The following is a 17283-nucleotide window of genomic DNA, read 5'->3' on the forward strand; positions in this document are numbered from 1 at the left end:
TCACATCAAGCACTGCATTGAAGCTTTGGAAAGATATCGTTGATAAGCCATTCTGCCATGTGTTGATAAGCCTTTTGTGTCAAATGAACTCCATCCCAGCTGATGTATTGATCAGGCTTTGGACAAACCGGAACGTCAGGAGCTCCACACATTCTCATCAGGCTAAAATTATGATCACCACCAGTCCCACAGCAAGCCTTTTGCATCGACTTCGTATCAAAACCTATTTAGAAAAAGAAGGAGACGATGCTGTAAGCATTAATTTCGTGCTGGGCCCCGTATAGTTTCTCTACCATTCACAAGGATCTTGAAAATAAACTCACCAAGAGACTGAGCGTTCTGATAGATCGACATGAATGCTTTGTAATAGTCACCGTAAACTATGATCACATCAGGGTAATTTGTTTTCAATCCCTCAACGGTTTGCTTGAGAAGCTCATTGTGATAACTTGCCAAAGAGTTTAACCCCTTGAGGCAGTGGAACTCATCATAAGCAGCAGCATCATTGGGGTGGAATTGGCTAAGATAAACCGGGAAGCAACCTATCGGGAAGTTTCCGGGGACAACCACTCGTCTAGCACCGCGACCAATGGCTCTCTGCAAAATCATGTCCAAGAACATTCATAAACAAGAACAATATAGCAAGAAATTCTGAAAGAACAAACCGAAAACTAACATACCGCAACAGCATCCTTTATAGCTCTGACAACTTCGGGAACCAAGGCACTTATTTCTTCAGTGGTCTTGTTAAACATGAAAGCATAGTTATAGTCATTGCCTCCAATCTCCCCAACCATGAAGAGAGATGATTTAATTTCTTTAGCACAATCTGCGAAGCAATAACTGTCAGGCATGATGGTTGGAAAAGGATTTAACTATTGAAACATCGTATGAAACATGCCGATTACCTTTGGAACATGTTGTGTTAAAATAGGAGAACATCCACTCAAGTTGCGTGCTAAGAGATTCATTTGTCACAATGTTCATTATATTCTTCGACGATAAAACTTCTGCAGGCAAGGCAGTTGAACCAGCAACTGCAAAATTCACTCCACCGCGGCCACCGGAAAATTTTCTTGCCGAATTCAAGTAGGCACCAGGACAGGGAAGTTTAGCCGAGCGTGCTGCAATTGTTCAAAGAAAAGTCAACACAATCAAGCAACTTGTACTGTAAATGAGGTAAGAAAGAGAGTTAAGAACCTGAATTTCCTAAGATTATGTAATTTACCCTAATAATATAGGAAATGAACAGACCTTAACTTGAATAATTCTGATAGACACTGTAATATTTTTTAACAAGAAAGTTATCGGATTAAGGCGGCTTAATTGGTTGTTGGTGAAGAAGAAGAAAGTTTCAGAAAAGAAAACAAGAGAAAGGGAATAGAAGCAAGAAAATTAAACAAACACAAGCTAAATGACACGGAGAGAAATGCTAAACATAGAGAAAATCTGACAGATAAAAATTTACAGGCCCCATCAACGATGTGTCGGATTTTCTTGATGTTTAGCATTATTTTGTAGATCAAGGCATAAAAATCATAAAAAATGAAGCCTTTTCAAGTCAAACACAGTTTGAAACTCGGCAGCATTACCGCTTAGAGAAAGAGTGTAATCAAGAATATCGTAACTTACCAATGTAATCAATCATCAACAACCCATTGGAGCATCTGCCTGTTGGCTTCGAGAGTTTCAAACCATAAGGAAATGAAGCATATGGAGAAAGAGGATTTTCGCGAATCAAATTGCCAGTGTCAGCTATAGAATCCCCAAGCTGATAAATTGCTTTAAACCCACATTTTTTAAGAACATTGACTTCACGACTTGATACAGGAACAAGAAGAAAATGGAACAGAGAGGAAAGAACTAAAGCACAAACAACGTTGCTGGTAGCCATAATTAACTCAAGAGATTTACTACGTGTCCTTAATTTGTTAATGAAAACCAAGGGAAGTAGCTGTGTATTTATACTATTTTTCTGCCCACAAAGTCCCGATATTTCTGTCTTTCAGGGGAAAAATGTGAGGCTTCTTACACGGAAAGTGGAGAATACAGAACATTAGCCACCTCCATCTTACAGTTTATGGTGGTTTTCTGCTAATCTTTCTAGAAACATGACCAAAAACACCTGATAATTGGATTCATATCCAATCCAGATAATAGTCGAAAGATGAAAGGGAAATTTGTGTAGAAACACGAAGTTTTTGGTGGTTTCTTGCATGGTTGTGCCAGGGTGTCATGCTCGCCAAATATGGTTGAGGTATAGACCGGCTCGTCAAATAGTTACTAAACCTACCTGGCCTCGTAGTTTAACTTAAAAAACCCACACGTCTCCATTCCATTGCGGCCTTGTTGCTCAAATAATTTTTTTTTTATAAATATTATCTAGTTTTATGGTATGAATTATATCTTTTAATTTGATTATTATATCACGTTAAAATTTTAAGAGGAGTCTCCTTACATATAATTATATCTAAGGTTAAAATTTTAGGTTAATCAAAGTTCACAAAGGCCTTGGAAAAATGCCAATGGTATTTTCATAACTTTGTTCAAACTTGTAACTTTGTTAAGAAATGTTATTTTATTGTGTTGTTTTTTTAGATTGATTTTTTCTTGATTTTATCATTCAACAATAAGTTTATTGGTAATTTAGCTTCATAATTTGTTTTGATTTGCTTTATTTGGGGTTATTATGGTCTTAATACCCGAGTCATGCATTTGAAAAGTTGACCTATGTTGATTCAATTTGCTGTCGTCTCAATTTTGTTTTAAAAAAGATGTTGTCTTGAATTGTTTTTTAGTCAAACTATATTTTTACTAGTTATCTAAGTTGTTTCTGGACTATTTAAGTTGATTAGGTCATATCGGTTCAACTTCCACTTTTTACTTGTGTTTCAAATTTGAATTGCATAATTTCAAGTTAATTTATCTTTAAATTTGAACATAAATTATATTTATTGAATTAATATTTTGAATTATATATATAATAATAATTCAAATATAATATGAACAATACAATCTTGAAATAGCATGTTGAAACATTTCAAAACATAAACATAGCTTTTCAATTGAAAAAACAAAACATCAATAGAAATGGAATTGACAATCTTGTTATAAAGGTGTAAGACCCAGACTTTTGGCCCAAACCCAAGCTCAAGTCAGTTCAAACCCAACCTAAGTTAACCTAGGTATATAAGGAAAAGTTGCAAGAGAATTACTGTTCTCTCTTCTAAGTCTTGTGGCCGCCGTGACCTTCTCCTCATCAAACCAAGAATTTCAGTTTTTGATCTTGAGTTTTGGGTTGAAGAAAAGGGGAAGTTGCAAGTAAGTGATTCTCTCTCATCTTACTTTTAATTATGATTTGTTTATGGAAGGATTAAAAAGAAAAGAAAAGAGAGATTAGGGTTTAATTATAAGGATTAGAAGTTTATGTTGTTAAGATTGATTTATGATTATTAAAGGTTTAATGTTAGGTGATTAATTAGTATGTTGTTAGAAATAAGGATTTGTGAGTTGATTTATTTAAATTAATTTTTATGGGTTAAGAAATTTATTTTAACCTTGCTGGAAAATTTGGACAGAATGTTCTTGAGTTTGAAGATGACTAAATTTTATTTTGGTCATTGATTTATGAAAATTTCAGTTTAGTCCCTAAACTTTGAAAAAATTACAATTTGACCCCTAAATGTATTTTGAGATTCTGTACAGTGTTATTATGAGGTTAATGATGATGAATCTCAGTTTGATAATTGATTTGGAATATTTTTAGTTTGGTCCCTCAATTTTGAAAACTTACATTTTAGTCCCTAAACTTTATAAAAAATTACAGTTCGGTCCCTGATTCGTTCTAGACAGAATTGAGGATGGTTTATGGGTGAAATTTCAGTATGATTATGTATTTATAGTTTGGTCCAATTTTGGTAAAATTACGTTTTTGTCCCTGTTTTGGATAATTGTCGTTTTAGTCCCTAAACCTAGGAGACTAAACTTGGTTTTCTTTTATGCATTGGAATCTTTTATTTGTGTTGCTTTGAGTTGCTTTTGAGTATATTTCGTATATTTATTGTAGGTTCTCCTAACGATCCTCAATAGGTTTTTCGGGTCTTTCATCTGATATTCCTTTTAGTTCTATATTTTTCAGGTGAGTGAGATAATCTTTAATATATATATAATATAAATAAATATGTATGTTGATTATACAATGAGTACAACTAGTTAATTTCTTGAATATTTATATTTGTTGCTTTATTTTCTGTGTACTCATTTATTCTTGAATTTGCACTCGCTTTTTGTTGAACTAAATTCTATTTGATATGATATACATTTCTTTGATGATTCTACAAAAATCTATTATGCCTTGATATAGTACTTGTCAGTAACTCCATGCTAACGAAGAGTAGTTAGCCTATGTGCACATAATATTCTGTATACCTAGCTGGTGAGAAAGGCATTAGCCTGTAGCGCCTGATCATTCCACAGTGGTCATATTCGGGTGTCATCTGATCACTTTTGAGTGTCATCTGGTCACCTTGGGGTGTCATCTGATCTCTGACATGTATTCCACTACTTTATGATAATATGTTTAGTATGTATATGTATATGTATATCAAGATAAATCGTCTTGCAAACTATTAATATCTAAAATATCTAAAATGTATATTAAATATTATTCCCTTATTAAATAGGTTGAACTCATCCCTCATTCTTAATATTATTTCGGGTTCTTAGTTTCTGATAGCAGGTGAACTTTGTTGAGTGTTCCTGCTTCTTCAGTTTTGGTCGGTATGCCTTGTTTATTTTGCGAGGCTTTTCCTTTTAGTTTTGATTTGATGTCTTAGACGCTCCACTATTACCTTGTTTTAATTAAGTTTGGATTTTTGACAATGTAATGAGTATTATGGATTTTTTTTTTAATTACTGATAAGAAGTTTGGAACTATCATTTGGTTTCATTAGTTTTGAATAATATAATATTTCTGAAGAATATCAAATGCTGCATATTTTTAAATAATTTGTTCTTTTGATATGTTCGTTTTGAGGCTTAGTGTAGGTGAGGTGTCTTTCCGACACCACTCCTGCGTTACCGGTCACGGACCTAGGATTCGGGTCGTGACAAAAGGACAATAACAACTTGCAAAGAGTATTTTTATTTTTGAAAAATAGCATAGTGATAATTATTTTTTAAATAAAATAACAAAAGTAGAAACTTATTTATAAAAATAGCACAATTTAATGACTCGTATGCACGATCAAAACATGTTTAATTTTTTTTTTAATGTTTGGCATGTGTGATTCATCAATAGCTTTAAATATGATTTTTCTTGATATTTATTTATTTTATCAAAATCTTTCTAATAATGATAGATGATTATAGAGATATCTTTTCTATGTGTCTTCATCATCTCCATCTTTTATTTTCTTTTCTCTTTTAACTCTCATGCTTCGGTTGTGTGCCAACCCACTTCTTCTTCTTCTTCTTTTCTTACCGCTGGATCTTCCCCTTTTCTCTTGACCATCGGATCTGATTACCAACATAATCATTGGATCTTCTTGCTTGTTCTCTAACCTTGGATCTTCCTACTTTTTCTTGTTGACCATGAAAGATTTATAGAGAATTGCATTTTTAACTTGTTTCTTGTTAAAATCGAAACACATTGGTTGCACATGCTAACAACAGTGATTTGTCATATTCTTACATTTTCAAGTAAGTTTTCAACTTATCTATGACTAAATTTTTTAGACATTGTGCTTTTTTTTATATATAAAAACTCGCTTGCAAATTGAGGAAAACAAATTTTGTACACAATGTAACCTTCATCAAGCTCCTCTGTGTAAAGGTTATGTTTCTTGTAAGTTTTTCTCTGACATTTACTTGCAAAAAACTCTTTAAAATTTAAATTTATATAAATTTATCATTATCTAATGTTTAATTTCATTAATTTAAAGGAAAATTAGTGATCAATACATTTTTTTACTTTACCTCTATTTTTTTTTAAATTACAATTTATTTCTTGAATTTATAAATTTATAATATTTTACATCGTCGTTCTGGTGCACCAAAAAAATCAATTAAAAAATTGGTTTATTTATAAAATTGCCATTGTATTTTAATCAATAACTAAAATAGCATTTGGTTATTGTCTTGTAATAGAAAAAATAACAACAATGAACATAAAAATATATTTGATTGAAATTCAGAGATAAAGATATAAAAATAAAGCTGTTAATGAAAGAATTCTGGAGTGAATTTTTTGTGCTATGTAATCCCATACATGCAAAGCTGTTAGATTTCTGTAAGATGATGTAGATGGTGCTAAATTGATCAAACTGTCACAACTCCTTACTTCCAGAGTTTCAAGATTTTGAGGAAGCTGGACCTCTTGGTTCCAAATTTTAACATATGAAATGCTTAATATATCATATGATGTGGTCTGGATGTTTTTTAGTTCTTCACGATCCTTCTCTGTGGTGGGTTTGAATACAAGCATCAAGAGCTGGTGATTTGAAAAATGAATAATTAGAGTTACAAACAACCTTGTGAGGTCCCTTTTGAATTCAAAGACAACAATATTTTTACAAGCTTAATTGTAGACAAAATTAAGAGCTTCATGCTATCAAGTCCATGTCTTGGTGAGAACAGAACTTTCACATCAAGCACTGCATTGAAGCTTTGGAAAGATATCGTTGATAAGCCATTCTGCCATGTGTTGATAAGCCTTTTGTGTCAAATGAACTCCATCCCAGCTGATGTATTGATCAGGCTTTGGACAAACCGGAACGTCAGGAGCTCCACACATTCTCATCAGGCTAAAATTATGATCACCACCAGTCCCGCAGCAAGCTTTTTGCATCGACTTCGTATCAAAACCTATTTAGAAAAAGAAGGAGACGATGCTGTAAGCATTAATTTCGTGCTGGGCCCCGTATAGTTTCTCTACCATTCACAAGGATCTTGAAAATAAACTCACCAAGAGACTGAGCGTTCTGATAGATCGACATGAATGCTTTGTAATAGTCCCCGTAAACTATGATCACATCAGGGTAATTTGTTTTCAATCCCTCAACGGTTTGCTTGAGAAGCTCATTGTGATAACTTGCCAAAGAGTTTAACCCCTTGAGGCAGTGGAACTCATCATAAGCAGCAGCATCATTGGGCTGGAATTGGCTAAGATAAACCGGGAAGCAACCTATCGGGAAGTTTCCGGGGACAACCACTCGTCTAGCACCGCGACCAATGGCTTTCTGCAAAATCATGTCGAAGAACATTCATAAACAAGAACAATATAGCAAGAAATTCTGAAGGAACAAACCGAAAGCTAACATACCGCAACAGCATCCTTTATAGCTCTGACAACTTCGGGAACCAAGGCACTTATTTCTTCAGTGGTCTTGTTAAACATGAAAGCATAGTTATAGTCATTGCCTCCAATCTCCCCAACCATGAAGAGAGATGATTTAATTTCTTTAGCACAATCTGCGAAGCAATAGCTGTCAGGAATGATGGTTGGAAAAGGATTTAACTATTGAAACATCATATGAAACATGCCGATTACCTTTGGAACATGTTGTGTTAAAATAGGAGAACATCCACTCAAGTTGCGTGCTAAGAGATTCATTTGTCACAATGTTCATTATATTCTTCGACGATAAAACTTCTGCAGGCAAGGCAGTTGAACCAGCAACTGCAAAATTCACTCCACCGCGGCCACCGGAAAATTTTCTTGCCGAATTCAAGTAGGCACCAGGACAGGGAAGTTTAGCCGAGCGTGCTGCAATAGTTCAAAGAAAAGTCAACACAATCAAGCAACTTCTACTGTAAATGAGGTTAGACATAGACACGGAGAGTAATGCTAAACATAGACAAAATCTGACAGATAAGAATTTACAGGCCCCATCAACGATGTATCCGATTTTCTTGATGTTTAGCATTATTTTGTAGATCAAGGCATAAAAATCATAAAAAATGAAGCCTTTTCAAGTCAAACACAGTTTGAAACGCGGCAGCGTTACCGCTTAGAGAAACAGTGAAATCAAGAATATCGTAACTTACCAATGTAATCAATCATCAACAACCCATTGGAGCATCTGCCTGTTGGCTTCGAGAGTTTCAAACCATAAGGAAATGAAGCATATGGAGAAAGAGGATTTTCGCGAATCAAATTGCCAGTGTCAGCTATAGAATCCCCAAGCTGATAAATTGCTTTAAACCCACATTTTTTAAGAACATTGACTCCACGAGTACTTGATACAGGAACAAGAAGAAAATGGAACAGAGAGGAAAGAACTAAAGCACAAACAACGTTGCTGGTAGCCATAATTAACTCAAGAGATTTACTACGTGTCCTTAATTTGTTAATGAAAACCAAGGGAAGTAGCTGTGTATTTATACTATTTTTCTGCCCACAAAGTCCCGATATTTCTGTCTTTCAGGGGGAAAATGTGAGGCTTCTTACAAGGAATGTGGAGAATACAGAACATGAGCCAGCTCTATCATACAGTTTATGGTGGTTTTCTGCCAATCCTTCTAGAAACATGACCAAAAACACCTGATAATTGGATTCATATCCAATCCAGATAATAGTCGAAAGATGAAAGGGAAACTTGTGTAGAAACACGAAGTTTTTGGTGGTTTCTTGCATGGTTGTGCCAGGGTGTGCATGCTCGCCAAATATGGTTGAGGGTGTATTTGGTATTACGGTAGCTGTTGTGGTTGTGGTTTGAAAAAATTATTTTATAAAAAGTACTTAAATTGAGATTGGTTTGAAAAAATAGATGTTTGGTTAAAACTGTGGTTGAAATTGAGGTTGAACAAAAAGTAGTTTAATGTGTTTGGTTAAGAATGCTTTTGAAATTAAGGTTATAAAATAATTTTTAAAAATATATATTAATATTTATGGTTTTTAATTTAAATATTGTAGATTTAACTATTGCTATTACATCATGAAATAAATAATACTTTATATAAAATATTTTTTATTGTTCCATTAAACTATATTCAATTCCATCACATATGAAATACATCCGACAAGGACTACAGTTTTCATAAATTTCTTAAGAGCGCAAAAACATCAGGTAAAATATAATCAGGAACAAAATTGAGATTGCGATCAAATTCTGTAAATGCGGCGTCATCAAGCGATCTCCGTCTAATTTATGTAGTCATTGAATAATGTTTAACACTAGTTTTTTTGAATAAAACACAATTAAAAATAAAAAATATATTTTTTTTTATTTTGTTGGGTCGAACTTGGTTCAATGCATTTTTAGCGTTGAACCAGACTGGTTCGGCCGGAACAGTGGAGCCATGCTTCACTGTTCATTGAAGAAAACCCATGAACAGTGGAGCATGGCTCCACTGTTCATGGCAGACAACCTATGAACAGTGGAGCATGGCACCACTGTTCATGGGTTTTCTCATCAGAAGAAGCAGCAACGAGTTGCTTCTTGTAAACCTGTGGCTGTGCCACAGTTAATGATGGGACCCACCAGTTCAAAATTGCGGTAGGAGCATTACCAAACAATAATATTTGTGGCTGCGGGTGATGTTCACCCGCAGCCACAATACCAAACGGCGCCGAGGTATAAACCAGTTCGTCAAATAGTTACTAAACCTACCTGGCCTAGTAGTTTAACTTAAAAAACCCACAATGGAATGGAACGTTTTCATTTCATTGCGGCCTTATTCTGGTCAAATAGCTCTTTTTTTAAAAAAAAAATTATCTAGTTTTATAGTATCAATTAGATCTTTTAATTTGATTATTATATCAGGCAAAAATTTTAAGAGGAGTCTCCTAACATATCATTATATCTGAGATTAAAATTTTAGGGCAATCAAAGTTTACAAAGGCTTGGAAGAATGCCGATGGTATTTTCATAACTTTGTTCAAATTTGTAACTTTGTTAAGAAATGTCATTTTATTGTGTTGTTTTTTTAGATTGATATTTTTTATTTTATCATTCAACAATAAGTTTATTGGTAATTTAGCTTCATAATTTGTTTTGATTTGTTTTATTTGGGGCTATTATAGTCTTAAGACCCGAGTCATGCATTTGAAAGGTTGACCTAGGTTGATTCAATTTGCTGTCGTCTCAATTTTGTTTTAAAAAAGATGTTGTCTTGAATTATTTTTTAGTCAGTTATATTTTTACCAGTTATTCAAGTTGTTTCTGGACTATTCAAGTTGATTAGGTCATATCGGTTCAACTCCCACTTTTTACTTGTGTTTGAAATTTGAATTGCATAATTTAAGTTTAATTTATCTTTAAATATGAATAGAAATTATATTTACTGAATTAATATTTTGAATTATATATATAATAATAATTCAAATATAATATGAACAATACAATCTTGAAATAGCTTGTTAAAACACTTCAAAACATAAACATACCTTTTCAATTGAAAAAACAAAATATCAATAGAAATGGAATTGACAATCTTGCTATAAAGAACAACAACAACTTGCAAAGAGTATTTTTATTTTTGAAAAATAGCTTAGTGATAATTATTTTTTGAATAAAATAACAAAAGTAGAAACTTATTTATAAAAATAGCACAATTTAATGAGACACATAAATCTCACATGTGTAACTTGGAATCCGCATGACTCACATGCACGATCAAAACATGTCTAATTTTTTTTTATGTTTGGCATGTGTGATTCATTGGTAGCTTTAAATATGACTTTTTTTTATGTCTGTATATTTATCTTGCCAAAAATTTTTTTACGGTAGTGTTTGTTTACGCTGCTGCGGCTGCATTTCGCTTGAAACACAGCTCCTCCATGTTTGGTTAAGAAAAAAACAGGATTTACTGTTCATGGGCCTCGCCTTTTACTGCGTTTGCAACGCAAGGACGATCGAAGCAGCTTGGGGCTGCTTTTGTTGCAACTGTGTTACAACACAGTAAACAATGGCGCGCCTTGCAGCAGAGGAATAACCAGCCCTTCCCCTTCCCCTTCTCCTTCTTCGAAGCAACTTGGGGCTGCTTTTGTTGCAACTGTGTTACAACACAGTAACAATGGCGTGCCTTGCAGCAGAGGAATAACCAGCCCTTCCCCTTCCCCTTCTCCTTCTGCACCATGTCTCCACTGTTCTGCAACGTGAACAGTGGAGTGCAGCTCCCTCACCACCGCCCAGGGCCGCCGCCCCTTCTCCTTCTCCTTCTGCACCATGTCTCCACTGTTCACATTAAAGAACAGTGGAGCGCAGCTCCCTCACACCACCGCCCAGGGCCGCTGCCCCTTCCCCTTCCCCTTCCCTTTCTCTTTCTTCTTCTTCTTCTTCTGCAATTCTCCATGTCTACACTGTTCAGCTACGTAAACAGTGGAGATCAGCTCCATTGTTAATGGGCCGGACTGGGTCTGGCCCAAACCTAAATGCATTGAACCGGGTCTGTCCCAAACTTAAATGCATTGAACCGGGTCTGTCCCAAACTTAAATGCATTGAACCGGATGTGACCCAGTAAAATAAAAAAAATCCTAATTTTTTTCTCAATATTGTGTTTTATTTAAAAAAAACTAATGTTTAACATGATTCAATGACACTATATAATTACATTTGAAGGAGATCGTATGAAGGCGTAGCATTTGCAGAATTTGATCGCAATCCCAATTTTGTTCCTGATGATATTTTACCTTATGTTGTTGCACGCTCAGGAAACCATGGAAACTGTAGTTCTTGTTGAATAGATTTCATACATGATGAAATTGAACATAGTTTAATCTGACAATAAAAATACTTTATATAAAGTATTGTTTATTTCATGATGTAATAGCAGTAGTTAAATCGTTAATATTTCAATTAAAAACCATCAATATTAATATATGTCTTTTTTAATTATTTTATAACCTCAATTTGAAAAGCATTTTTTAACAAAACACATTAAACTACTTTTTGTTCAACTTCAATTTCAACCACAGTTTTAACCAAATATATATTTTTCCAAACCAACCTCAACTAAAAGTACTTTTTATAAAACAACTTTTTTCAAACCACAACCGCAACAGCTACCACAATACCACATGTTATGTGCCAACCCACTTCTTTTTTTACTTTTTTTTTCCCTTACCGCTGGATCTTCCCCTATTCTCTTGACCATCGGATCTGATTACCAACTTAATCATTTGATCTTCTTGCTTGTTCTCTAACATTGGATCTTCCTACTTTTTCTTGTTGACCATGAAAGATTCATAGAGAATTGCATTTTTAACTTGTTTCTCGTTAAAATCGAAACACATGCGCGTCCTTTGAAATTGAATTGGTTGCACATGCTAACAACTAGGGGTATTCAAAAAAACCGATTAAACCGAGAAAACCGAAAAAACAATAACCGAAAAAACCGAACCGTGAAAAAAAACCGATTAAAATTTTGAAAAAACCGACCGGTTCAGTTCGGTTTTGGTTTTTTAAGCCTGAAACCGGAAAAACCAAACCGAACGCGAACCGAAAAAACCGAGCCAAAACCGATCCAAACAGGAAAAAAACCGAGCAAAAACCGAAAAAACCGAGCCAAACCGGAAAAAACCTAGCCAAATCGGTTTGAACCGGTTTTTGCTCTAAAAAACCAAACCGAAACCGGTCGGTTTGAACCGGTTTCGGTTTTTTTTAAAAAAAATTCGGTTTGGTTACTTCTTTTGATAAAAACCGAACCGAAACGAAAATGAACACCTCTACTAACAACAGTGATATGTGATATTTTTACAAGTAAGGTTTCAACTTATCTATGACTTAATTTTTAGACACGGTGCTGTTTTTTTTAATATAAAAACTCGCTTTAAAATTGAGTAAAACAAATTTCATACACTATGTAACCATCCTCAAGCTCCTAGTGTTAAGGTTATGTTTCTTTTATGTTTTTCTATAACACTTACTTGCTTTTTAAGTAAAAACTCTTTAAAATTTAAATTTATATAAATTTATCATTATCTAATGTTTAATTTCATTAATTTAAAGGAAAATTAGTGATCAATACATTTTTTTACTTTACCTCTATTTTTTAAAAAATTACAATTTATTTCTTGAATTTATAAATTTATAATGTTTTACATCTTCGTTCTGGTGCACCAAAAAAATCAATTAAAAAAATGGTTTATTTATAAAATTGCCATTGTATTTTAATCAATAACTAAAATAGCATTTGGTTATTGTCTTGTAATAGAAAAAATAACAACAATGAACATAAAAATATATTTGATTGAAATTCAGAGATAAAGATATAAAAATAAAGCTGTTAATGAAAGAATTCTGGAGTGAATTTTTTGTGCTATGTAATCCCATACAAGCAAAGCTGTTAGATTTCTGTAAGATGATGTAGATGGTGCTAAATTGATCAAACTGTCACAACTCCTTACTTCCAGAGTTTCAAGATTTTGAGGAAGCTGGACCTCTTGGTTCCAAATTTTAACATATGAAATGCTTAATATATCATATGATGTGGTCTGGATGTTTTTTAGTTCTTCACGATCCTTCTCTGTGGTGGGTTTGAATACAAGCATCAAGAGCTGGTGATTTGAAAAATGAATAATTAGAGTTACAAACAACCTTGTGAGGTCCCTTTTGAATTCAAAGACAACAATATTTTTACAAGCTTAATTGTAGACAAAATTAAGAGCTTCATGCTATCAAGTCCATGTCTTGGTGAGAACAGAACTTTCACATCAAGCACTGCATTGAAGCTTTGGAAAGATATCGTTGATAAGCCATTCAGCCATGTGTTGATAAGCCTTTTGTGTCAAATGAACTCCATCCCAGCTGATGTATTGATCAGGCTTTGGACAAACCGGAACGTCAGGAGCTCCACACATTCTCATCAGGCTAAAATTATGATCACCACCAGTCCCGCAGCACGCTTTTTGCATCGACTTCGTATCAAAACCTATTTAGAAAAAGAAGGAGACGATGATGTAAGCATTAATTTTGTGCTGGGCCCCGTATAGTTTCTCTACCATTTACAAGGATCTTGAAAAGAAACTCACCAAGAGACTGAGCGTTCTGATAGATCGACATGAATGCTTTGTAATAGTCACCGTAAACTATGATCACATCAGGATAATTTGTTTTCAATCCTTCAACGGTTTGCTTGAGAAGCTCATTGTGATAACTTGCCAAAGAGTTTAACCCCTTGAGGCAGTGGAACTCATCATAAGCAGCAGCATCATTGGGCTGGAATTGGCTAAGATAAACCGGGAAGCAACCTATCGGGAAGTTTCCGGGGACAACCACTCGTCTAGCACCGCGACCAATGGCTTTCTGCAAAATCATGTCCAGGAACATTCATGAACAAGAACAATATAGCAAGAAATTCTGAAAGAACAAACCGAAAACTAACATACCGCAACAGCATCCTTTATAGCTCTGACAACTTCGGGAACCAAGGCACTTATTTCTTCAGTGGTCTTGTTAAACATGAAAGCATAGTTATAGTCATTGCCTCCAATCTCCCCAACCATGAAGAGAGATGATTTAATTTCTTTAGCACAATCTGCGAAGCAATAACTGTCAGGCATGATGGTTGGAAAAGGATTTAACTATTGAAACATCATATGAAACATGCCGATTACCTTTAGAACATGTTGTGTTAAAATAGGAGAACATCCACTCAAGTTGCGTGCTAAGAGATTCATTTGTCACAATGTTCATTATATTCTTCGACGATAAAACTTCTGCAGGCAAGGCAGTTGAACCAGCAACTGCAAAATTCACTCCACCGCGGCCACCGGAAAATTTTCTTGCCGAATTCAAGTAGGCACCAGGACAGGGAAGTTTAGCCGAGCGTGCTGCAATAGTTCAAAGAAAAGTCAACACAATCAAGCAACTTCTACTGTAAAAGAGGTTAGAAAGAGAGTTAAGAACCTGAATTTCATAAGATTATGTAATTTATCATAATAATATAGGCGGCTTGGTTGTTGCTGAAGAAGAAGAAAGTTTCAGAGAAGAAAACAAGAGAAAGGGAATAGAAGCAAGAAAATTAAACAAACACAAGCTAAATGACACGGAGAGTAATGCTAAACATAGAGGAAATCTGACAGATAAGAATTTACAGGGCCCATCAACGATGTGTCGGATTTTCTTGATGTTTAGCATTATTATGGAGATCAAGGCATAAAAATCATAAAACATTATGCCATTTCAAGTCAAACACAGTTTGAAACTCGGCAGCATTACCGCTTAGAGAAACTGTAAATCAAGAATATCGTAACTTACCAATGTAATCAATCATCAACAACCCATTGGAGCATCTGCCTGTTGGCTTCGAGAGTTTCAAACCATAAGGAAATGAAGCATATGGAGAAAGAGGATTTTCGCGAATCAAATTGCCAGTGTCAGCTATAGAATCCCCAAGCTGATAAATTGCTTTAAACCCACATTTTTTAAGAACATTGACTCCACGAGTACTTGATACAGGAACAAGAAGAAAATGGAACAGAGAGGAAAGAACTAAAGCACAAACAACGTTGCTGGTAGCCATAATTAACTCGAGAGATTTACTACGTGTCCTTAATTTGTTAATGAAAAACCAAGGGAAGTAGCTGTGTATTTATACTATTTTTCTGCCCACAAAGTCCCGATATTTCTGTCTTTCAGGGGGAAAATGTGAGGCTTCTTACAAGGAATGTGGAGAATACAGAACATGAGCCAGCTCTATCATACAGTTTATGGTGGTTTTCTGCCAATCCTTCTAGAAACATGACCGTAAACACCTTATAATTGGATTCATATCCAATCCAGATAATAGTCGAAAGATGAAAGGGAAATTTGTGTAGAAACACGAAGTTTTTGGTGGTTTCTTGCATGGTTGTGCCAGGGTGTGCATGCTCGCCAAATATGGTTGAGATAAAGACTGGTTCCTTGCATGATTTTAATTTGAACTAAAAAAAACATTGACTTGGCAGGTTGACTTACGACTTGGTTCGCCCATTTAAATTCCATCAGATCAATACCAAAAAAAAAATTATTTAAGAAATAAATAAAATGATATTAATTTGATATAAAATATTGACATTTAATGACTCCTGATTTAGAATCTTTTTAGAGCCAAACTCCGCATTGGTTATGACAATTATATTTTCTTGGTTATAATAAAGAAAATAAAGGGCAACTTTTGGGTCTCGTGAAAGATTTTTCACTTTTAGTAGATTAGACTTAAGGTTTGCCTTTTATATAATGCAAAGCACATAAATGATTTTTGGGTGCAAAACATGTAAAATCATAGGTTATAATTAAAAAATTTCAAAGTTTTAGGATTAAAATGTAAGATCTCAAAACATGTAAAACCTTGCCCATCTAATTCATAGGCAACAAACAACCGTTTAGTCCATGTAAACGTAGATCTTCAGCAACAGTTGCACGTACTGAGCTTCAGTTTCAATGTTCTTGAAGTTTCAAACTTAGTTACTGTCTGGTAACGGTGGTGCACCACAATAAAAATATCAAAAACATCATTTTTTGGTGTTTTTGCAGTGCACCGTGATGCTAAATGGGCACTCCAAATTAAAATCCAAGTCTTTCCATTTTTTCAGAGAACAAGTCTCTGGGAAGAATCTTAGAATCTGTAATATGTATGTATAAAGTACTTAAATTTGGCAGATGTTTCAGATCAGCAAGGCTAGCATTGTTTCTTTGACAATCTAGTCGTTCAACTTCCCACGACAGAAAGCTGCTTTCCATGTACGAGTCCTCTAGTTGCCTCGAGCATGGCAGCACATTTGGGGAATCATTTCAAGCCGTGGATTGTCTCTCAAGTCGAGAAGTTGCGGGCGAGTCAATTGCCCAATTTCTCTCAGCAGCGGAACAATGTAAGAATACAGCTTCCATCTCCTTTCAAAGAGTTTTAGCTCAACTCTAGAGCTGAATAAACTTGGCCATCCATTCCATCCTTGTCAAACCTCTTCAGCTTTTCCAAAGCATCCTTCCACTGACGAATCCCCATCTTTTAATGCCCTCGCAATGGTACCAAGCAAAATGGGCAAACCAGCACACATCTTTTGGCTACTTCTACAGCAACAAACTGCAGATCAGGATATCTGACAACATCACCTACCATCTTCTTAAACAAATCTTGAAGCAAGATTTTTTTTTTTTTGTTTTTTGTACCCATTCCCCGGGATAATACATCTCGATATCTTGATGTCATATCATCTAGTTAAAGTCTCTCCCGAAGGTCATCCAAAATTACTAGGAAATCTGGTCTTCCACTGCCAGTCTGTGCATCTAATTTGAAACCTATCCCATCTGCTATTTCCCCTTGAATCTTTCTCAGGTTAGGAGTCTGAGATACAACAGCCA

At 34.7% G+C, this 17283-nt stretch overlaps 3 protein-coding genes across 3 annotated transcripts; all 3 read right to left on the reverse strand.

The window, feature by feature from the left end:
• Positions 1–5: 5 nt before the first annotated feature.
• Positions 6–1894, reverse strand: LOC127905322 (acetylajmalan esterase-like). Its single transcript, XM_052452919.1, has 5 exons — positions 1633–1894; positions 909–1124; positions 681–829; positions 324–597; positions 6–223 (listed from the first exon to the last, which is right to left on the reverse strand). Exons 1-5 carry the CDS (start codon positions 1892–1894, stop codon positions 6–8), a joined length of 1119 nt encoding a protein of 372 aa, XP_052308879.1.
• Positions 1895–6494: 4600 nt separating this feature from the next.
• Positions 6495–8333, reverse strand: LOC127905398 (GDSL esterase/lipase At5g03980-like). Its single transcript, XM_052453416.1, has 5 exons — positions 8047–8333; positions 7550–7765; positions 7322–7470; positions 6965–7238; positions 6495–6864 (listed from the first exon to the last, which is right to left on the reverse strand). The coding sequence occupies exons 1-5, from the start codon at positions 8309–8311 to the stop codon at positions 6647–6649; spliced, it is 1122 nt and encodes a 373-aa protein (XP_052309376.1). The 5' UTR covers positions 8312–8333; the 3' UTR covers positions 6495–6646.
• Positions 8334–13317: 4984 nt separating this feature from the next.
• Positions 13318–15825, reverse strand: LOC18098666 (acetylajmalan esterase). The gene is made up of 4 exons (XM_052453418.1): positions 15202–15825; positions 14559–14774; positions 14331–14479; positions 13318–14247 (listed from the first exon to the last, which is right to left on the reverse strand). Exons 1-4 carry the CDS (start codon positions 15464–15466, stop codon positions 13909–13911), a joined length of 969 nt encoding a protein of 322 aa, XP_052309378.1. The 5' UTR covers positions 15467–15825; the 3' UTR covers positions 13318–13908.
• Positions 15826–17283: the final 1458 nt, after the last annotated feature.

Source organism: Populus trichocarpa, chromosome 5 (assembly GCF_000002775.5).
Source record: "Populus trichocarpa isolate Nisqually-1 chromosome 5, P.trichocarpa_v4.1, whole genome shotgun sequence".
NCBI classification, from domain to species: domain Eukaryota; kingdom Viridiplantae; phylum Streptophyta; class Magnoliopsida; order Malpighiales; family Salicaceae; genus Populus; species Populus trichocarpa.

Coding starts and splice junctions, on each gene's coding strand:
- LOC127905322 (XM_052452919.1), bottom strand. CDS start 1,894: ATGGCTACCAGCAACGTTGTTTGTGCTTTAGTTCTTTCCTCTCTGTTC. Junction 830..908: donor TAACACAACATGTTCCAAAG/GTAATCGGCATG, acceptor ATTGCTTCGCAG/ATTGTGCTAAAGAAATTAAA. Junction 224..323: donor TCAGAACGCTCAGTCTCTTG/GTGAGTTTATTT, acceptor TTTTCTAAATAG/GTTTTGATACGAAGTCGATG.
- LOC127905398 (XM_052453416.1), bottom strand. CDS start 8,311: ATGGCTACCAGCAACGTTGTTTGTGCTTTAGTTCTTTCCTCTCTGTTC. Junction 7,471..7,549: donor TAACACAACATGTTCCAAAG/GTAATCGGCATG, acceptor ATTGCTTCGCAG/ATTGTGCTAAAGAAATTAAA. Junction 6,865..6,964: donor TCAGAACGCTCAGTCTCTTG/GTGAGTTTATTT, acceptor TTTTCTAAATAG/GTTTTGATACGAAGTCGATG.
- LOC18098666 (XM_052453418.1), bottom strand. CDS start 15,466: ATGGCTACCAGCAACGTTGTTTGTGCTTTAGTTCTTTCCTCTCTGTTC. Junction 14,775..15,201: donor GTTGATGATTGATTACATTG/GTAAGTTACGAT, acceptor GAACTATTGCAG/CACGCTCGGCTAAACTTCCC. Junction 14,480..14,558: donor TAACACAACATGTTCTAAAG/GTAATCGGCATG, acceptor ATTGCTTCGCAG/ATTGTGCTAAAGAAATTAAA.